Consider the following 21,376-nt stretch of genomic DNA (forward strand, 5'->3'; position numbering starts at 1 on the left):
TATTCACCCCACCCCATACATTAATTTAAAGGTGTAGTATGCAGAATTCTCTCCTCCATTTATTGTTTGCTAAAATTCTAATAGGCTAATTTCATTTTGTGACCATCTAAACCACTGTGAAATATATTTTCAATATCAAAAAATCATATATTTTCAGATGTTTTAAGCTGGTTTACAAAACCGAAAGTATAGAACGGGAAGCATAGAAATAGTGCACACAGAACAGATCTGATGCTTATTTTAGACCTGCTTTCAATGGTAATGACAGATCTATAACTCACATTTCTATGTGAATTTGGTTGGGACACCCACAAAGTTAAATATTGGAGCTTTAACAGTATATTGAAAGTATGAATTGGAATATTTAAGTTTGGACACAGCAAGAATATTGACCTAAATGATCATTTGAAATGTATCTTTACTTCTCTGCTGTATTTGTTTTATTGGACTCAATAAGGCTTCCAGTGGTTCTGAGATTCTAATGGCGAACGTGCATAAAGATGGCAGAATTCAGATATTACTGGATTTTCTTTAGCATTATCCACTGAGTATGAACCATGTCTCGCGCCATAGTTTACAATGTGCAAATAAATCAGCACAATCTACCCTTTTGGTTTTTAAGTGCCAGCGTCAAGCTAAAATTGGGATAATTTATACTGTGCTTAAAAAATAAAGTAGCGCAATGTAGGCTACAATACCTTAGCAATGTACCTCAGCAAAACGAGGAATTTGTGGTAAGTGCATGGGGGCCGCTATCTTTATGCACCTCTGCTATTACTGGTAGGCAACGTCAACGCTAAACCCTGATGTACTGGCTCTACAATGATCCTAGGATTCTAACCCAGACTCAGATCCCAGCCTAGAAGTATGACCTTGCAAGAGGTCTCCATGGTTATGACAACTCCTATAACGTGGCTGATGTTGACTGAAGTGAAAAGTGTTTTACATGTGCCCAAGATAGGACAGGGTGCCAGCCGAAAGAGATTCATGAGATCTAGCGTGCCCAATTTGACTGGAGCGTGGAGCGAGATTCCCAAAGGCTGGATGGAGCATCAGGCTTCTCGCCCGCCCATATTTCGCTCCATTAGCACTCCACTGTCTCGGGGCATGCCCGCCCCTGCATGCATTTGTTGTCTACTTGTGTGCTGCTAATGGACTCTTCCTTTAGCTGCTGCCGTGGAGTTAGCTAAATATTATATATATTTTAAATAAACTGATAAACACACATGTTATGAATCAAGTTGACTTACAGAGATGAGGACCAAGAGCAAGGGAGGGAGTGCAGTGATATCCACAACTAAAGAATCATTGTGGAATCTGAAAAGACTCTTATACCAAAATGATGATGGTTTACTTGGCTACTATGTGGACATGCTAAAAGAAATGAATGAGGTGGGTAGATAACTGTCATTGTAGCAAAGTATTTATAAACTAAATATCAGATATCTTAGACGTTTAGTTAATTTTCGTTCCAGTATCTATACAATAGGCCATAATTGATTTTGGCCCAATAGACCTGGCATATTCCCACGTTCAAGGAGTTTTCGTTTTTTTTTGCCTTACCAATAGAAAAATAAAAAACTGCATCTTTGCCCAGCCTGGCAAGAGTGGCCAAAACGGTGTTTAGCATCCCCAGTGGCACTGCAGGTGTGGAGAGGATATTCTCCGCTGCTGACCGGCTCTCCAGGCATCATCGCAATAATAAGTCATTTTTCATTTAATTTATGTTTAATTCTAAGTCACAGCCTATTTGCGCAATTTGATATACTATAATGATTTAATACATTAATACAAGGAATGTGTTTAAATGCTGCGCGCTTTATGTCCTTACAAGCCTATTGTGTCGCACTCGCAAATGCTTCGCAATGTATTTATTTGTAGGCTATAGCCTTGAAATAATTTAAATTAATATAGCCTAAATAATTTCGGTTACTTCTTAGGCTCCCTGTCTTGACCTATTTAGTATTTATGTTCTGTTTAATATGACATGTAGCCTATTTGAAATGATGCTCGCTTCTTACAGTACATTCACCTTTTCATGTTTATTCAAAACTTTTCATTCAAATCCACGTGGTTTGGTTTCAATACTTTAAAAAACAATTAGTAGATTTAGGTAGTCACAAAATAGATTCCCTGTGAGAATGGAGCGGTTTTTAGCAGAGCAAAAGGAAAGGACATAGAGCACCGGAACGGTGAGCGTGATTTCCAACCGCTCAACTCCGCTCACATACTCTGATGGGTGTGGACCAGTGGCGATTTTAGCATGTAAATCTTGGTGGGGCAAAAAAGAATACAAGTGTGATGCATGCCAGCAAAGCCACAACACAAAAAAAATACATTAATTGAACTATAAATGGTGACAAACGGTGGCCACAAAGTGTTAGGGCCTACATAAAGCTGTCCCAACAGCAGTGCCTTGTCTGGCAGCGAAACAGTTAATTCGGCCTCATTGAAGGCCTTAAAAAAAAACATAGTTGATATGGCTGACTCGCTTAAACAAATGTGGTGTCTACTGACAATTGTGATGTACAAACTATGGCATAAGGGAACGACAAGTGGATCAGTGGCAATCCATTTCGATTAAGACAATGAGGAGCTAGGACTTTTGCAATCTACAGGACAGAATTCAGAACATGGGCAGTTCTTGGTGTTCTCCCTGTACTCTTACAATATTCTATGATTACATTTCTCGGAAACAAGTTATAGGCTACATGTGCACCACCAACTAAGAACAGTAGGACAAATTAAGAGGGGTAAGTATACCAAATGATTAGGGTGAGGCACATGGACTACTAACATCTTACGACACAACATACACTACGTATTACTTTCTTAGCTCTAGTATACTTATCTCCCTGGCATATTACATAATTTATGCAGCAGCATACAATACATTTTTGGATTCATTTGAGCATGAAGGTGGCACGGCGGTCCTTAGTGGGCAAATTTTGTCCTCAGTCTGGCATTCTCTGGATTTATTGTGCTTTCAAAACAACTGGAGGCCGGATTTACAATTTTGACTTGGATGACCGTTCATAACATATTTTCCCAGTCGGAGCTTGTTTATTCCCGACTTCCCAGTTGTCTTGAACTCACTGAAGTCAAGTTTTCTCAGTTTTGTGTTGTTGTTTTGAGTGCGGCACAAATCATGCTTCATTGACAACATGGCCAATGTTGAATGTTTATCATTTTAAATTAGGAAAATAGCTCCTTAATCCCAGATTTGAGACCACACAGCCACTGTCACTGAATCTTTCCAAACCACTCATTGTTGAATTTGCTATTTCCAAATTGTTGTGTAATGTTTATGTCCAATGGCCGATGAGCACCAATCCGTTTTATCTATAATTTCTATTCATTATTTATCTTCATATGACAAGGATTAAAAAGGATTTGTGAGTAGATTGTCGACTTGATTCATGATGATGACTGCTAGCTAAGATTTTGAAAGTAGGATGTTGACATGATCAGTCCAATCACTGCTACTGTACATTTTACGTGATTTAACATAATTTTATCTGTGGCCAATGACCTTGAGCCTTCTTGGATGGGCACTTGTAATGTAACTATGGCTGCACCCGATAATTTTTTATATCTCCCCTTGGGGGTGACGTAGTGTCCCCATGAGTGACCGAACACTGAGCCAATCACGCTCTGTATTTTCTGCTGGCTTGCCCCACCACAGAAAGCAGTGAACTTGGCTGAAACACCTGCATTTTGGAGCTACCTTACTGAATAAAACAAAAAAGAGACAATGTTTGTATGTAGCTTTATTAACTCAATGATATATATATATATATTTTTTTACATTGTTTGCAAACTGATATGTGACATGTATTAATGCAAAACAGGCAAGCCCCCCCCCCCCCTCACACATATATATATATACACACACACACACACAAATGCTATACCCCATAATCTTCTGCAAAATCCTATTTTCTGTGCAGAGAGCAAACCGCTAGCCAATTTAATTTACCGTTTACATATCTTTAGATCAGTGACCTATTTAGGAAAGACAAACGGTGAGGCAACTAATTCGTATTTTTTTTTTGCCGAGCACGTAGACTTATTTCGTAACAACGTATTTTTGTTTCTTAGGTAATACAGTAAACGCATCCGATTGGCTTTCCCTATTTTGTCGGACAACAGGCGAAACCTATCACGACTCTTTCCGTAAGTTTCTAGCAGTGATTGGCTAGATCATGGGGGAAAATCGCCGAGGGGCGGGATACAAACCTTGTGGTCATAAAAACGAGGTTTACATTTTCCACATGTCCATCAATCTCGTTTTACATGTGGATATTTTTTCTGCTGTTGAACTTGGAAGCGTTGATAAATCTTGTCAATTTCATATATCTGCCCCAGTTTTTAATTGATAGTCAGACCAGGAGATCTTTAAAAACTTTTAGAAAAGATGTCTTCAGAGATTCCGGAGATTTTCAAAGCTCTGCTAGAGGACCCCTTCACTGTTCCTACATTTGATTACAACGGTAAGAAGAAGCAAAATAATCGTTATTTCTTTGTGAACATTGTCAATAAATTGCGCTGTGTCTGAATGATAACGAATAATGTTTCCCCAGCACTATAGTAAACCACGCGCGTACCAGTGTTCCAACCATAAAACGTATTTGATACATTTGTTGCAAGCATAAACAATGTCCTGTCTGTGAACACTCTTCGACTATAAATACAAAATGTTGGACTAATTTCTCACTGCATGTCCTATATATTGCGTAACCTCAATAAAACCCTGGTGCCATTTTGACAGCGTCTCGGTTTAGCCTAGGCAATTTGATCACAAGATTGACCTCCGATTTAATCAACATGCCAGCATCATGTGGTGTGGGGGTTGAAGGGAGAAGTAGGATTACGGTTTGTCATCGTTAGAGGGCTTTATTCATTTGTTCTGTTCTGGATGTGGTTGTGTTCTCTCATTTGTGAGATTGGATTGGATGTGATTTATATAAACAGTCCAAGCAGATGTTGTCAACACTTAACCAGATTGTAAAACAAGATTAGAGTAGATATGATTTTTCACTTAAATTCATGAGACAATTTAAACATGGACAGTTGCTAAATGCAAGTGGTGTCAGGTACTCCTAAACATACTGATCACACTCAAGATGCAAATTACTCAGGGCATTCACAACACTTGAACCACTGACATCAACTCCCAATAGCCAAATACCACTGGACAGGACTTGGCACCTAAAACCTAATGATACAACCTGTCCACATAAGAGCTGTCTGGTATGCACTTGGTAAGGAAATGCTGGTAGTCTAATAATATGACCTGTAAACACAGAGCTCACTAATCTTGTGATATCCTCTTCCCAAACCAATTGCTGATAATTAGACACATTCACACAAATGTCTGTAAGGCCGTGGGAGACACTGTTAAGTACACACATTGGTGCCCTTGGCTGTGTAGCGCGATCAAAGCCAAGTGCGTCATAGAGGAACCCACACACAATCTTGCCCAATGTTTGAGCTGCTGCCCAGAGGAAGGAGATAAAGGGCCCCACTGTTCAGCAAAAATATAAGCCAGGAGAGTTTCATTCCATCAGCCATCAGACTGCTGAACAGTGGGACATAGGACAGATGCATGCCCAATACAAGGTCGGAAAGTAGGTCGCAGAGGCTTTGAATAGGTGAAAATGTGTGACTTGTGTACTAACTTTCCAGTTTTCTGTACTGCATGTGTATTTATATTGTGTCGTTTGTGTATTTGTATACTGAAGTCACAAAATTAATTTCCATGTAAATGGACAATAAAGTATATCAGATCGTATCTCTCACACGAGGGGAGGGGGACAAAGTGTAAGGTCATGCTGGCAGCGCCAGTAATTCCCTGGAGGTCCATCCCCTCGTCTTGATGGTGACAGATACACTCTTGTCTCCTGAATACCATATCACCCCTTTGGATGGGCTTTTTTATAAGGCCTTCATAGATGCTAAACAAATGATTCAGAAGCAAACATCCAGAGAGTGAAAAAGGGTGATGACACATTTGGCAAAATGCCAGATGCAAGGAGGACCTGATACAATAGCTTTTATACTGTATAGTAGGCCAATCAATAGCTTTTACATTTGTGAAGCATCTATGTAGGCCTTGTAAAGTATTTATGAAGGTGTCTTAAAGACAGTAGTGGATGACATCTATATTTTTCCCTCTTACTGTGGTGAGGATTCTAGACTAGCTCTGTATACAGACAGAACAGCACACTCTGTACTCTTGCAGTGATGCCCCCTAAAAAAATCTATTTTACTCCTCAGATTACAATACAAGAATGCTGTCTTTGCCTCTGCTTGATCTGTAGAAAACAAATGTTTGACAACTTGTGTATCATGTCTATCCCTATATCTAAATGATTTGAGTAAGGGCTTATGTATGTTGTGCATTTGGCTGTTATGGTATATATGCGTATGAAGGCCCATGTCTAAATATACAGTAGCAGTCAAAAGTTTGGACACACCTACTCATTCAAGGGTTTTTTTTTATTTTTACTATTTTCTACATTGTAGAATAAAACATGGAATCATGTAGTAACCAACCAAAAAAGTGTTAAACAAATCAAAATATATTTTATATTTGACATTCTTTAAAGTAGCCTCCCTTTGCCTGGATTCTCTCAACCAGCTTCATGAATGCTTTTCCAACAGTCCTGAAGGAGTTTCCACATATGCTGAGCACTTGTTGGCTGCTTTTCCTTCACTCTGCGGTCCAACTCATCCCAAACCATCTCAATTGGGTTGAGGTCGGGTGATTGTGGAGGCCAGGTCATCTGATGCAGCACTCAATCACTCTCCTTGTTGGTCAAATAGCCCTTACACAGCCTGGAGGTGTGTTTAGGGTCATTGTCCTGTTGAAAAACAAATGATAGTCCCACTAAGTGCAAACCAGATGGGATGGCGTATCGCTGCAGAATGCTGTGGTAGCCATGCTGGGTGAGTGTGCCTTGAATTCTAAATATATCACAGCAAAGCACCATCACACCACCACCTCCATGCTTCACGGTGAGAACCACACATGCGGAGATCATCTTAAATCAAATTGTATTAGTCACATGCGCTGAATACAACAGGTGTAGTAGACCTTACAGTGAAATGCTTACTTACAAGCCCCTAACCAACAAATGCAGTTTAAAAAATACGAATAAGAAATAAAAGTAACAAATAATTAAAGAGCAGCAGTAAAATAACAATAGTGAGACTATATACAGGGGGTACCGGTACAGAGCCAATGTGTGGGCGCACTGGTTAGTCTAAGTAATTTAGGTAATATGTACATGTAAGTGGAGTGAAAGTGATTATGCATAGATAATAAACAGAGAGTAGCAGGAGCGTAAAGGGGGGGGGGGGCAGCAATCTGTTCACCTACTCTGCGTCTTACAAAGACATGGCAGTTGAAACCAAAAATCTCTAATTTGGACTCGTTAGACCAAAGGACAGATTTCCAAAGCTCGTATTTCTTGGCCCAAGCAAGTTTCTTCTTATTGGTGTCCTTTAGTAGTTGTTTCTTTGCAGCAATTCGACAATGTAGGCCTGATTCAAGCAGTCTTCTCTGAACAGGAGGAGAGATGTTGTTGACAACGGATGTTGTGTTTGTTACTTGAACTCTGTGAAGCATTTATTTGGGCTGCAATCTGAGGTGCAGTTAATTGCCTATTTTCTGAGGCTGGTAATTCTAATGAACTTATCCTCTGCAGCGAGGTAACAATTGGTCTTCCGTTCCTGTGTCGGTCCTCTTGAGAGCAAGTTTCATCGTAGCGCTTGATGGTTTTTGCAATTGCACTTGAAGAAACTTTCAAAGTTCTTGAAATGTTCTGTATTGACTGACCTTCATGTCTTAAAGTAATTATGGACTGTCGTTTCTCTTTGCTTATTTGAGCTGTTCTTGTCATTATATGGACTTGGTCTTTTACCAAATAGGGCTATCTTCTTTATGCCAACCCTACCTTGTCACAACACAACTGATTGGCTCAAAGAAGAAGGAAAGAAATAACACAAATGAACTTTTAACAAGGCACACCTGTTAATTGAAATGCACTCCAGGTGACTACCTCGTGAAGCTGGTTGAGAGAATGAAAAGAGTGTGCAAAGCTCTCAAGGCAAAGGGTGGCTACTGAAGAATCTCAAATTCAAAATATACAGTGGGGCAAAAAAGTATTTAGTCAGCCACCAATTGTGCAAGTTCTCCCACTTAAAAAGATGAGAGGCCTGTCATTTTCATCATAGGTACACTTCAACTATGACAGACAAAATTAGAAAAAAAATCCAGAAAATCACATTGTAGGATTTTTAATGAATTTATTTGCAAATTATGGTGTGAGATCTCACCCAAAACTCAGATATAATTTACAAACAAAGCACGTGTTTAGTGAGTCCGCTAGATCCGAGGCAGTAGGGATGACTGTGGATGTTCTCTTGATGAGTGTGTGAATTAGACATTGTTCTTGGTTGTCAGGAAAAACGTATGGAATAAAAAATAAATTTGACTTTACTACATTCCAAAAGAAAATTGTCAAAAATATATAAATAGTAAAGTACATAAAATAAAGTAGTATTTTTACTTAAGTACTTAAGTACTTAAGTACACTACTATTCTCAGGTGTTTTGAACGTGGCATTACCATTTCCCACGAGCACGTGAAGCCAGCAGAAGTCTAACAGAATGGAGATGTCATTGGGGTTGCACCCCCCTCCCAACAAATTTTCCTCTCATTTATGCAGGATTACAACGGATATATAATATTTTGTCAACCAATGGTGTCACGCCTTGCCTACGTCGCGCAAATAATGTTAATATTCATAATGGCAGAGAAGAGCACCTATCGGGGCAGGGCTGTTTTATATTTTCTACTCTACGAGGTGCGATTTCTCTTGACCAAAAAAAACGTTGTTTTTTTTGTTGGATTATTTGGAGAATCGATCAGAATCTGAGAGGTTAACTAATGTCGAGTCGTTTGCTGCAACATAACCTTTAGCCTAATCTCGGTGTCACTATCTCTGAACTGATAGGCTACTTTTTTCACGGACAGGAGATTGGTAGTGTAGTCCAAGCTTCATTGTTGAAGTAGCCTATCTTTAAATTTAGTTGTTGCGTAATTACCGGCAAAAATGTCTGGAGAGGATCACAACCAAGAATGAAACATTGAAACAATACCACGGGTGCGTTTCCCGTGGTATTGAAGAAAATCATGTTAATGCCCCAACCGAATTTATTCGAGAGCGACGATGGTAAATCTAGATGCTTCTGTGTGGGGGTTACACATGTTGTTATAGGCAACAAACTGAGAAGAGGCCGAATGCGAATACAATTTATGCAAAGTAGTAGCCTAAAATGGATAGGCTTACACAAAATCACATCCTGTCTGTTTGTTTCTATAGTGTTATGATCAACCAAGCATTCAGGTATCCTTTTATCTGAATTTGAACTAAAATTGGGTAGCTGCACTTCAGTTCTGTGGTTCTCAGACCGCATACACAGTTGACAGTAAATTCTTCTCTCCCCACTCCCTTCAACTCTCCTCCTCCTCACCACTCACTAGGAAGGTTTCCATTTACTCATCTCTATTGACAAAAGCAATGTCGCAAAAAAGAAAATGCGACACGTGTAAATGGAAATGGCAGATATAGTAGACATTTTCTAAAGATATACTCCCCCCTTCCGTTCGATAGGGGTGGATTATTCTTCTGACTAACTTTCTTTTTTGCGACAAATTATGATGGAAACGCACCCTAGCCTGCATATTGTATGCGAATTTTATAAATGTCACAAAAAATCTATGGACAAGTTAATGGAAACATGGACAGTGATTTTCAGGTCACAAAGTCTGAGTTGGATGACCGTTCAAAACGATTTTCGTTTTTTCGAGTTACCAGTGGTCTTGAACGCATTGAAGCAGGAGATTTTTCAGTTCCCAGTTGTTTTGAAAACTGCATATATTAATAGGCTAGGTCACATATTCGTCTGGCTAGTGTCAAGGGCCCCTTTCCACCAAATAGTGATGTAGGCCTAATATTTCATCATATCTCTTCCATTGGTTGAAATATGGTGCGTGCATGATCAGATTTGTGGGTTTGGTTCTCACATGGACCACTTATATGGAATATAGTGTAAATGGATTAAACCATTTACTGAATGACCATGTCAAATAAACCCATTTACAATGCCTGTCTTCTCGCAACTTGTTTTATCATGCTTGCCATAACCCATAATATTATACAAGGCTCTTCTGTTTTGCTGCCACAGACAATGACAAGGATAAGCTTTTTACGGGGGACAATGTGGACCTTGGAGGAGGGAGCGGGATGGGTCCGTCGGCCGCCCTGACCCCCGCCATCTGGGATAAGACCATCCCGTACAACGGGGAGACCTTTCACCTGGAGTACATGGACCTGGAGGAGTTCCTCATCGAGAACGGCATCCCCACCTTGTCCCTGGACAATGCTCTCAACATGGAAATTGCAGGGAAGAAGACAGAGAAGCCAACCAGCACCACGACAGCCCCCGCTGCCCCAATCTCCCTGCTGTCGGTCCTGGAACTAGACCAGTGTGAGGAGGAGGTGGTCACCGTCACCCTCAACAGTGCTGATATCACAGCCAACACCGGTAGGCTAAACCTGTGAAATCATTAGAGCCTTATGCACTAATGGTCTGTTAGTGTTATTACATAGAGAATTACCCTAGTAGTTACATGGTATAATACATAAGTAATACAAAGCGTGACTCAAATGTATTTAAGATCAAAGTAAACCAAGTAAGTTGTTCTTGGTTCTGCCATAGACAGTCAGACATGTCTGAGCACCAAGGGCACACATGGCACATGTACGGAGAAACACATACTGGTTTGTTTGAATGTCATTCAAGGCTGTATGTACTGTTGTGTGTGCTGCTGTAGATGGTGGTAAAAATAGATCCTAGCTATGCTGAGTGGTCAAGACAACCGTGGTGTTTATTACGAGCTGACCAACAGATGTGGGCTGGGCTACATGAGGCCATCTTTATCGAATGTAGAAGCCTGGATTTATTTTAAAAATGATCCAGTTCAGGATATAAACAGGTTAGAGCCAAATGTATGTTTCTACCGAACAGAATGTTCCATTTACATTGGGAGCATTTATTTACCCTTAAAACTGATTGTAGCATTTACCCATCAACCGGTTAGGTTCTGAACAAATAGTAATGACTCAAACGGACGACTAGAAAAAGCTCAAGCCAAGTTTATTCATGCCAGTGGGTCAAACAGCTAAAAAGACAAGCTATGAAGATACAAGTACATATATTTATAACCTCCTACTAGGCGGGGTCAACTCCTTACACATCTAGACAGCCAATACATGTCTGTTGCTAGGCAGGAACTTCATTGGTTCCTCTTACTGGTGTAGTCATGGCCCTGCCTGATGCTAGAACCTTTGTGGGCGTGGAAGTGTATGTGTGTGAGAGAACTGTAAAGAGGGTTGTTGTGGTTGGCCCCTCTGGACCCCCTTCCAGAGGTTTCTTCTCACTTCTTCTGCTGACTTGACCTCAAGCCAAATTCCTCGCTCCTCTTTAGTTCCGCAGCTGGCTTGCCTAATCAGATATTAACTGTTGCCCTTTGCCGCCCTCAGTAACTTTCAATACACATTCCTTATTCACCCTTCATTGACACAGAATATGAACAGTTATCATACATGTAATGAAATCCATATGTTCTTATATAGTGACAGGAATAAGTATATTTCAAGTTAGAACCCAACAAACCAAAACGGTATACTTGAAACCTTAACCTAATGCTTGGTCACCTGTATCTCCCCCACAGAGGTGGTGACAGACAAGGACAGGCTGACCCCTGAAACCATCGACCCGGAGGAGATTGAGGTGAACGTGAACTTTGATCCGGACCCTACGGACCTGGTCCTGTCCAGCGTTCCTGGAGGAGAGCTGTTCAACCCACGCAAACACAAGTTCTCAGAGGAGGAACTCAAACCACAGCCCATGATCAAGAAGGCCAAGAAGGTGTATGTACCTGAGGATTCTAAGGTAAGTCAGAGACATGGAGTGGGTGTGGTAGGTAGGTGTATACGTTTTCTTTTCAAATTCCAAGAAGAGAAATAGGATGTTGTTTTTTTTTAAATAGTTATTTAATTGTGGTTTACAGTACCACCAGTTAGTTCATAGAACAGTGGTCACCAACTGCGACTGGTTGATCTTCAAGGCCTTCCTAGTCGATCACCAAACATTTCTGTAGAAAAGCCAATGATGAAGGCTTGCTCCTTTTTTCTTCTTGCCGCTGTTGGGAGATCTGTGGCTAAATCGAGTGTCACCGTGCCTACGGCTTCCAGCAAAGTTTGATATTAGCCTACATGAGATTTCATAACTTTTAAAAAACCATGACCTGAGAGAGAATGTAAAGAGTTGCTGTTTTTATAAGTGAGTTTATGTTTAAGTTTTTATACAGCACTGTCAACACTGTTTTTATTCAACACTATTACACAACATAAAATGCGCTTCTTCGTACTACCACTCGCGCTGCAGCTGCTTTGAATTAGTAGCCAAGTGTATTGATAGCCCTGCGTTTTTATTATTAGCAGCTTGACGTGTCTATTTTAATATCGAGAAATATTTCACTTTCTCTGGTCATAGGAACATGCATGAGGCAGATGCTGATGCGGTGCGACTCGAGTTTCGCCATCAGGTGGAAGACCCTGTCCACTCTCTGGTCAGTCTCACCGGAGGAAAGGAAGGGAGAGAGGGACCAAGAGAGGCGGACCCTCTGCTGCTCTCTCCCTCCCTCCGCTGAGACTAATGCCTTGTTCAAAACAAAAGGAAACTCAGAACTTGGACATCTCCGACTTCAGTCTGTTCAAGACAAATGGGAACTCAGAAGAAAACTAGATCCGGCTGGGGAAAAATATTTTTGAACGGTCATCCAACTCCGAATTCCAAGTCGGAAACTCAGGCCTCTTTCTAGCACTCCGACCTGAAGATAACTGACTTCATGATTTAATTTAGTTTTTTTTCCTCCAGAGTTCCCAGTTGTCTTGAAAGCACCATGATCATCAGATGCAGGTACAAATTATTTCAATTTATGCTCAGCTGTGCCTTGCAAGTGCTACACAAACTGATCTATTTTGTTATCAAAGCTCAAGTGTTAAAATATACTGAACAAAAATATAAATCAGTCAATTGAAATAATTAAATTAGGCCCTAATCTATGGATTGGACAGGGACACAGCCATGGATGGGTCTGGAATGGCATAGGCCCACCCACTTGGGAGGCAGGCCCACCCAATCAGAATTTGTTTTTTCCAACAAAAGGGCATTATTACAGACCAAAATACTTTCATGAGCTACCCGGGTGGTTGGTCTCAGACGAAGAAGCCGGATGTGGAGGTTCTGGGCTGGCTTGGTTATATGTGGTCTGCGGTTGTGAGGCCGGTTGAACGTACTGCCGAATTCTCTAAAATGACATTGGAGGTGGCTTATGGTAGAGAAATGAACATGATATTATCGAGTTACAGCTCTGGTGGACATTCCTGCTGTCAGCATGCCAATTGCACACATCCTCAAATTGACATCTGTGGCGTTGTGTGACAAAACTAGACATTTTAGTGGCCTTTTATTGTCCGCAGCACAAGGTGCACCTGTGTAATCATGTTGTTTAATCAGCTACTTGATATGCCACACCTGTCATGTGGATGGATTAATTTGGAAAAGGAGAAATGCTCCTAACGAGGATGTAAACAAATTTGTGCACAACATTTTAGGGAAATACGCTTTTTGTGAGTATTGAACATTTCTGTTATCTTTTATTTCAGCTCATTAAACATTGGACCAACACTTTACATGTTGCGTTTTATATTTTTGTTCAGTGTATATAATATGGTCTGAGAAGAACAATATTGCCAGGCATATAGCTAATGTGCTGAGATAATGTATTTGGCCTACCTACTGCACAAACCTCATTCCTACAGAACTGTTTTTATTAGGTTAATGTAGAAAAATAAATCATGCAACAACAACAAAAATTATAATCTGAGCAGTTGATCTCTGCTTGCTTTTTGACTATAGCTCAGCCTTCAACACCATAGTACCCTCCAAGCTCATCATTAAGCTTGCGGCCCTGGGTCTGAACCCCGCCCTGTGCAACTGGGTCCTGGACTTCCTGATGGGCTGCCACCCGGTGGAAAGGGTAGGTAACAGCACCTCCACTTCGCTGATCCTCAACACAGGCCCCACAAGGGTGCTTTCTCAGCACCCGCCTGTACTCCCTGTTCACCAATGACTGCGTGGCCATGCATGCCTCCACCTCAATCATCAAGTTTGCAGACGACACAACAGTAGTAGGCCTGATTACCAACAATGACGAGACAGCCTACAGGGAGGAGGTGACGGCCGTGGCGGAGTGGTGCCAGGAAAATAACCTCTACCTCAATGTCAACAAGAATGAAGGAGCTGATCGTGGACTATAAATCAAATTTTATTTGTCACATGCGCCGAATACAACAGGTGTAGTAGACCTTACAGTGAAATGCTTACTTACAAGCCCTTCATCAACAATGCAGTTGTATTTTTTTGTAAGTGTTAAAGTATTTACTAAAATAAACTGAAGTAAAAAATCAATTTAAAAAATGAAGGAGCAAGAATAAAATAACATTAGCGAGGCTATATATAGGGGGTACCGGTACAGAGTCAATGTGTGGGGGCACTGGTTAGTTGAGGTAATATGTACATGTAGGTAGAGGTAAAGTGACTATGCAAGGATATTAAACAGAGTAGCAGCAGCATAACGGGGGTGGGGGGTGGACAATGCAAATAGTCTGGGTAGCCATTTGATTAGCTGTTCAGGAGTCTTATGGCTTGGGGGTAGAAGCTGTTAAGAAGCCTTTTGGACCTAGACTTGGCGCTCCGGTACCACTTGCCGTACGGTATCAAGGAGAACAGACTATGACTAGAGCGGCTGAAGTCTTTGGCAATATTTTGGACCTTCTTCTGACACCACCTAATATAGAGGTCCTGGATGGCAGGAAGCCTGGACCCGGTGATGTACTGGGCCATACACACTACCTTCTGTCGTGCCTTGCCGAGCAGTTGCCATACCAGGCGGTGATGCAACCAGTGCTCTCGATGGTGCAGCTGTAAAACGTTTTGAGGATCTGAAGACTCATGCCAAGTCTTTTCAGTCTCCTGAGGGGGAATGGGTATTGTCATGCCCTCTTCACAACTGTCTTGGTGTGTTTGGAACATGATAGTTTGTTGGTGATGTGGACACCAAGGAACTTGAAGCTCTCAATCTGCTCCACTACAGCCCCGTCGATGAGAATGGGGGATGTGCTCGGTCCTCCTTATTCTGTTGTCTACAATCATCTCCTTTGTCTTGATCACGTTGAGGGAGAGGTTGTTATCCTGGTACCACACTGCCAGGTCTCTGACCTCCCTATAGGCTGTCTCATTGTTGCCGGTGATCGGTCTACCACTGTTGTGTTGTCGGAAAACTTAATGATGGTGTTGGAGACTGCATGGCCAAGCACGACATGAGTGAACACGGAGTACAGTAGGGGACTGAGCACGCACCCCTGAGGTGCCCCCGTGTTGAGGATTAGCGTGGAGGATGTATTGTTACCTACCTTACCACCTGGGGGTGGCCTGTCAGGAAGTCCAGGATCCATTTGCAGAGGGAGGTGTTTAGTCCCAGGGTCCTTAGCTTAGTGATGAGCTTTGAGGGCACTATGGTGTTGAACGCTGAGCTGTAGTCAGTGAATAGCATTCTCACGTATGTGTTATTTTTGTTCAGGTTTCTTGGACAATGGTGTTGTGAGCCATGACAAGCCTTTCAAAGCGGGATTTATTATAAGCGTCCGGATTAGTGCCCCGCACCTTGAAGCGGCAGCTCTACCCATTAGCACAGTGCGGATGTTGCCTGTAATCCATGGCTTTTGGTTGGGGCACGTACGGTCACTGTGGGGATGATGCCATCGATGCACTTATTGATGAAGCCAGTGACTGATGTTTTCCTCAATGCCATCGGAACAATCCTGGAACATAGTCCAGTCTGTGCTAGCTTAGCATCTGTGTCATCTGACCACTACCTTATTGAGCGAGTCACTGGTACTTCCTGCTTTGGTTTTTGCATGTAAGCAGGAGTCAGGAGAATAGAGTTATGGTCAGATTTGCCAAATGGAGGGAGTGGGAGAGCTTTGTACGTGTCTCTGTGGGTGGAGTAAAGGTGGTCCAGAGTTATTTTTCCCTCTGGTTGCACATTTAACATGCTGGTAGAAATGAGGTAAAACAGATTTAAGTTTCCCTGCGTTAAAGTCCCTGGCCACTAGGAGCGCCGCCTCTGGATGAGCATTTTCCTGTTTTCTTATGGCCTTATACAGCTTGTTGAGTGCCGTCTTAGTGCCAGCTTCGGTTTGTGGTGGTAAATAGACAAACTCTCTTGGTAAATAGTGTGGTCTACAGCTTATCATGAGATGCACTACCTCAGGTGAGCAAAACCTTGAGAGTGGAGTTAGGTGGTGAGGTGCTGACTACTAAAACCTCTGTTAGCTACTTGGAATGTATCCTTGATGGAAGCTTGGGAGGTGTGAGCATGGCCAATAAGGTGCTAGGGAAGGTTAATGCCAGGACTACGTTTTTGGCTAGAAAGTCCAAGCTGCTTGATAAGGACTCCATGAAAGTGCTAGCTACTGCCCTCATTCAATGCCATTTTGACTATGCTAGTACTTCCTGGTTTGGGGGCTTATTCAAACTTATGAAGGGGAAGCTCCAGATAGCCCAGAGTAAGCTGATCAGGGTAGTAATGAAGGTGAGTCCATGTATTCACATAGGCAGGAGCTGCTTTCAGGAACTAAACTGGCTGCCTGTTGAGGCTATGGTGTCCCAGATTAGACTCGGTTTGGTTTACAGGAGTATTTATGGTCCTGCGCCCAGATATCTAAGTGATTTACTTTCCTTGTGTTAGGGATGCCCACGATCACAGCACCAGATCAGGTGTTGCTGATGTGCGCTTATATAGGTTCAGGAGTAATGCTGGGGAAGGTACTTTCTTGTATACTGGAGCCAAAGAATGGAATGAGTTGCCTCTGCCTATAAAAACAACGTCCTCTCTGGGCAGCTTTAAAAATAAAGTAAAAATATGTTTGATGTCTTCTGTGCCCATATGAATAACCCCTATGATGTAACTAGAATGATGAGAGAGATGTTCTTCTTCTCTGTTTTTGTTTTATTATTTCACTGCCATACTGTGTTGGATCTTGTCTATCCATCTTGTCTCAAGAGGACCACAATGGAAATAAGTCCTAGACTTTGTGTGCTATCCTCGATGGTTTTATTAATGTGCGCATGTATGGCTTTTAAGTTTTATGTGTGCTTGTTTTTTTTAAATGGTTGAATTAATAAACTAAACTAAAATCAGATTGTTAAATAGCCGTCACTAGCTGCCTACCACCCGACTACTCAACTCTGCACCTTAGAGGCTGCTGCCCTATATACATGGAATGACTGGCCACGTTAATAATGGAACAGTAGTCACTTTCATGTTTATATACTTCTTTACTCATTTCATCTGTAAATACTGTATTCTATTCTACTGTATTTTAGTCAATGCCACTCTGACATTACTTGTCTTAATATTTATATATTTCTTAATTCCATTGTTTTACTTTTAGATTTGTGTGTTGTTGTGAGTTGTCAGATACTACTGCACTGTTGGAGCTAGGAACAAGCATTTTGCTACACCCGCAATAACATCTACTAAATATGTGTATGTGACCAATAAAATTTGATTTGACTGCGAAAGTGATCTTGACACAAATGTTGGTGACCACTGTCATAAAACATTCAGTCATTCTGAAGGTCTTTTTAAATGACCTAGCGCCAGTGAGGGGAAAACTAGCTTTTGCTTTTTAACAAAGCTTTCAATAACTTAGCAGCGACATTGGATGCTTTCAATAACACAGCAGTGACATTGAATTGAAAGCGACCTTAATGCTCTCATCATTAAGGTCGCTTTCAATAACAACCCTGTTCTCTCTCTCTGCTCTTTCTCTTTCCCCCTCTCCTCCTCACAAGGATGAGAAGTACTGGCAGAGGAGGAAGAAGAACAACGTGGCGGCAAAGCGTTCCCGGGACGCGCGCCGACTCAAGGAGAACCAGATCACGGTGCGGGCGGCGTTCCTGGAGCGTGAGAACACGGCGCTACGACAGGAAGTGGGCGAGCTACGGAATGACTTTGCCCGCAGCAAGAATGTTGTGGCCCGCTACGTGGCCAAATTCGGAGAGCTGTAAGGGACCAAACACAGACAACTGCCGGTCGTTGCACACAGATTGCATCAGCTATTCACCTCATTTTGGTCAGGGCACTAGTAGCAACATCCTTTGTTTGTGGTCATAAATCAATTGTGAATATCCCCTGTTGCACTGCTCACATTAGCTGCATACGAAACAATGAGAGACAGATGCAGTAAATATGAGCTCCTTAGTGAGACAGATGAGGAAAAGGAAACGATGACATCACGTTGAGGTAGAGAAAGGCAGGCATATTATTGCAATGAATACACTACAAAATAACCAGTGAGACATGACCTTATGTGTTTTGCTCCTTTATAACACAGTACTCCCTGTATAACACAAGTTTGATGGGTAGAATTGATGTATAATGTGGTAATGAAACCTTAACCTCCCCTCGTCACCTCATGTTAACTCCCCGTCTTCCTTTCCTGGTAAATAATCTACTTTTTCTCTTCTCTTTCAAGTGCATTGCTGGAAGACCAGTAGACTATTAGTGATTTATTTGTGGCGTGGGTGAAGTAATTTAATCAAATACAATGGATAGATGGATCAGAAGATGGAGTGTGGAAGAGAGTGAATGATGTTGCCGTGTAGATACTGTGGAATTGTATTAGTGACCGCTGCTTATTGTTTTTATTTTTATTTATTTATTTTTTAATTTAGGGGGTAGATCAGCTTTAATATTGCAAATAGATTGTAGCTTCCATCAATGTAATGGTATGCATCATTTCTAATTCCCACCCATATATTTGTTTTGTAAATATTTATTTTTATTTTCCCCTAACCCTACCACCCCTCCCCTAATTTGAGTAAACTAATGGACAACAACACTTTGGCTTTTTAAGGACACAGTGTATTTTACAATAGTTGTTTTTAGTCCCATCCTTCAGCTCCCCTCAACCCATCCCTGAAGACCATCCAGTTTTCATTTAATTTTATCATATTTTTAACTGTGCTGTTTCACAAACGTTCTGAACCTATATACATTTTACGGACACAGTATATTTTACATTGGTTATCTTGTTTATAGTCCCACCCTTCAGCTCCACTCAACTCCTTCCATCTATCTCTGAACACCATCCAGTTTCGATTTCATTTTTGCCATACATTTTTCACCTGTGCTGTGATGTTTCTGAACCTTTCTATTCTCATAGTTTCTACAGATTGTAAATTAAAGATACATTTTTTTTGCTAACATTATTATATTATTGACTTTTCAAATCACCCAGCAGTGCTATTTGCAGAGTTAGATCCAGGTAAATGTTGCTATTCTTCAGCCATTTATTTAACTTGGTTTTAACTTGTGGGAGTGCTTCTTTCAATACACTACAATGAGAATGTGTATTCTGATCATGTTTTGTACAACATTTGCTGGTAAAGAGATTGGGATTGGGGGGATAAGGGTGGATGACATTTTAGTAAACTGAAAAGGGCTTTTATTTTGGGGGGATTTTAGTCTAAACTAGCATGGATTGTCCATAAGCAGTTCTGGTTTTCATAACTTTGCTTCCACGTCTCCCGTTAATGTCAAAGATGAATTAAAATACAAAAATATAATACAATAACAAATGAATCCGGGGACTAATACGGCTTGGTAGTGGTTTTAAGACCATGTTAGTAAGACCTTCAATGCAAGTCTTTTCCTGTACATGTTAACACTTGCTTCAAACTGTACATAATGCTTGGTAATATTTCAGTCTCTCTGTCTTGTATATTGTCCCATGGTCTTGGATCATTGTTATTTCCAGGAAACTTCTTTCCTCAGCTTCTGTGTTTTGTGTTATAAAGAAATGCTTAAAGTTAGCTTTATTTTCTGGACACTTTTTCCTTATATTCAAATAAGTCAACAAGTTGTTTTTGTATGGAGTTATCTATGACATTACTGTGCAATTTACACATTTTCTGCAATTGTGTTCTCAACCAAATGTAAAACTCCAACCTTTCTCCTGTTTACTACTATGGAAAGTGGTTTATCCAACTTCTCTGGGACCTTGATCATATATGGACAGTTGCCACACAATGTAAAAAGGTGACCGATTCTGTGCTGTCTACAATGAGTACAATACATTGTAGTTACCTCATGAAACTGGAAAACAGACATCAGAACTTATGGGGAAGTTTGTATGTTGCAGTTTTTTAATTCCTTTTGATAAATGTTGCTGTTTTTAAATTCCTTTTGTCAAAATCAGGATTTTTTTTAAAAACTCAATGTGGCTTACCATATCCAATACCATATCCTACACAAATTCAAGCCTCCTTTCAGGGTTTCTGTCTCCTTAGTTTTTCCCCCTTTGGTCCATCATGTTTCCTTGTTATCAAGCCTGATTGTCACTTTCCTAATTCCTGCTGATGTAACTGGAGGAAAATAAGTGATTGCAGTGCTTTCAGCTCATTTTGGAATTTATCTGAAGAATTACCTTGAAGGTAGTCTGGATGTGTTTTACGTTTTTTTTTTAAATGGACGTTTTAAAATTGGTTTTGTGCGTTGTGGTGAGAACCTTGTTCAAATTGACAGCTTCATTTATTGGTTGTTTGCAAAATCTGGAGACAAGACCTTTGTGTGGCAGTGATTGTAATTATTTCAGTCCTTTGACTATAACTCAATAGATCAAACATGTTGGGAAGTAGATGATTGAGAACAGACAAATCAAGAATTTGATTCAGATAAGCTATGTACATCTTGATTAAACCGACCAGTGAACGATGTCAGGAAGGGAAACGGACTGGATTGGGTGCCCCCTAAACACTAGCACAATTACTTTCTTACGCTACAACCAAGAAAATGTTAACATCTGTTATTCAACTGGTGCAGGGGAAATTCTTAACTGTTTGAGAATTGTCTAGACTTAGTTTCTACATATTGTTGCATGTGGCTACTGTATGTCCTGTATATATAAATAAAGCGTGGTTGAAAACAGTGAAGGTGTTTTGGGGCTGAAGTACCTGCCTGTGTAAATATTAGACAGGACAGTTGAAACCATCCAGAGAAAGGAACACACCAGTAGCTTTAGGACAAAGCTTTCTCAACTTAGCCATGGGATAAACTGGACTCTTTTTTTTGGGCCATGCCAGGGGTGTAATCATCAGTCCACAACCT

The 21,376-nt window shown here is 40.9% G+C and overlaps 1 protein-coding gene across 1 annotated transcript; it reads left to right on the plus strand.

Moving 5' to 3' along the window:
* The first annotated feature begins 4,227 nt into the window (after window positions 1-4,227).
* Window positions 4,228-21,196, plus strand: LOC139376697 (thyrotroph embryonic factor-like). The gene is made up of 5 exons (XM_071119559.1): window positions 4,228-4,493; window positions 10,258-10,617; window positions 11,807-12,027; window positions 18,061-18,272; window positions 18,744-21,196. Exons 1-5 carry the CDS (start codon window positions 4,418-4,420, stop codon window positions 18,763-18,765), a joined length of 891 nt encoding a protein of 296 aa, XP_070975660.1. The 5' UTR covers window positions 4,228-4,417; the 3' UTR covers window positions 18,766-21,196.
* Window positions 21,197-21,376: the final 180 nt, after the last annotated feature.

The sequence above is a fragment of the Oncorhynchus clarkii genome, chromosome 20, assembly GCF_045791955.1.
Source record: "Oncorhynchus clarkii lewisi isolate Uvic-CL-2024 chromosome 20, UVic_Ocla_1.0, whole genome shotgun sequence".
Taxonomy (NCBI): domain Eukaryota; kingdom Metazoa; phylum Chordata; class Actinopteri; order Salmoniformes; family Salmonidae; genus Oncorhynchus; species Oncorhynchus clarkii.

What these genes read in the sequence shown, in the direction of transcription:
- LOC139376697 (XM_071119559.1), top strand. Translation starts at nt 4,418, where the DNA reads ATGTCTTCAGAGATTCCGGAGATTTTCAAAGCTCTGCTAGAGGACCCC. An exon ending in ATGTACCTGAGGATTCTAAG is followed by an intron (nt 12,028 to 18,060) that starts GTAAGTCAGAGA and finishes CCTCCTCACAAG; the next exon opens with GATGAGAAGTACTGGCAGAG. An exon ending in GTGGCCAAATTCGGAGAGCT is followed by an intron (nt 18,273 to 18,743) that starts GTAAGGGACCAA and finishes TTCTCTTTCAAG; the next exon opens with TGCATTGCTGGAAGACCAGT.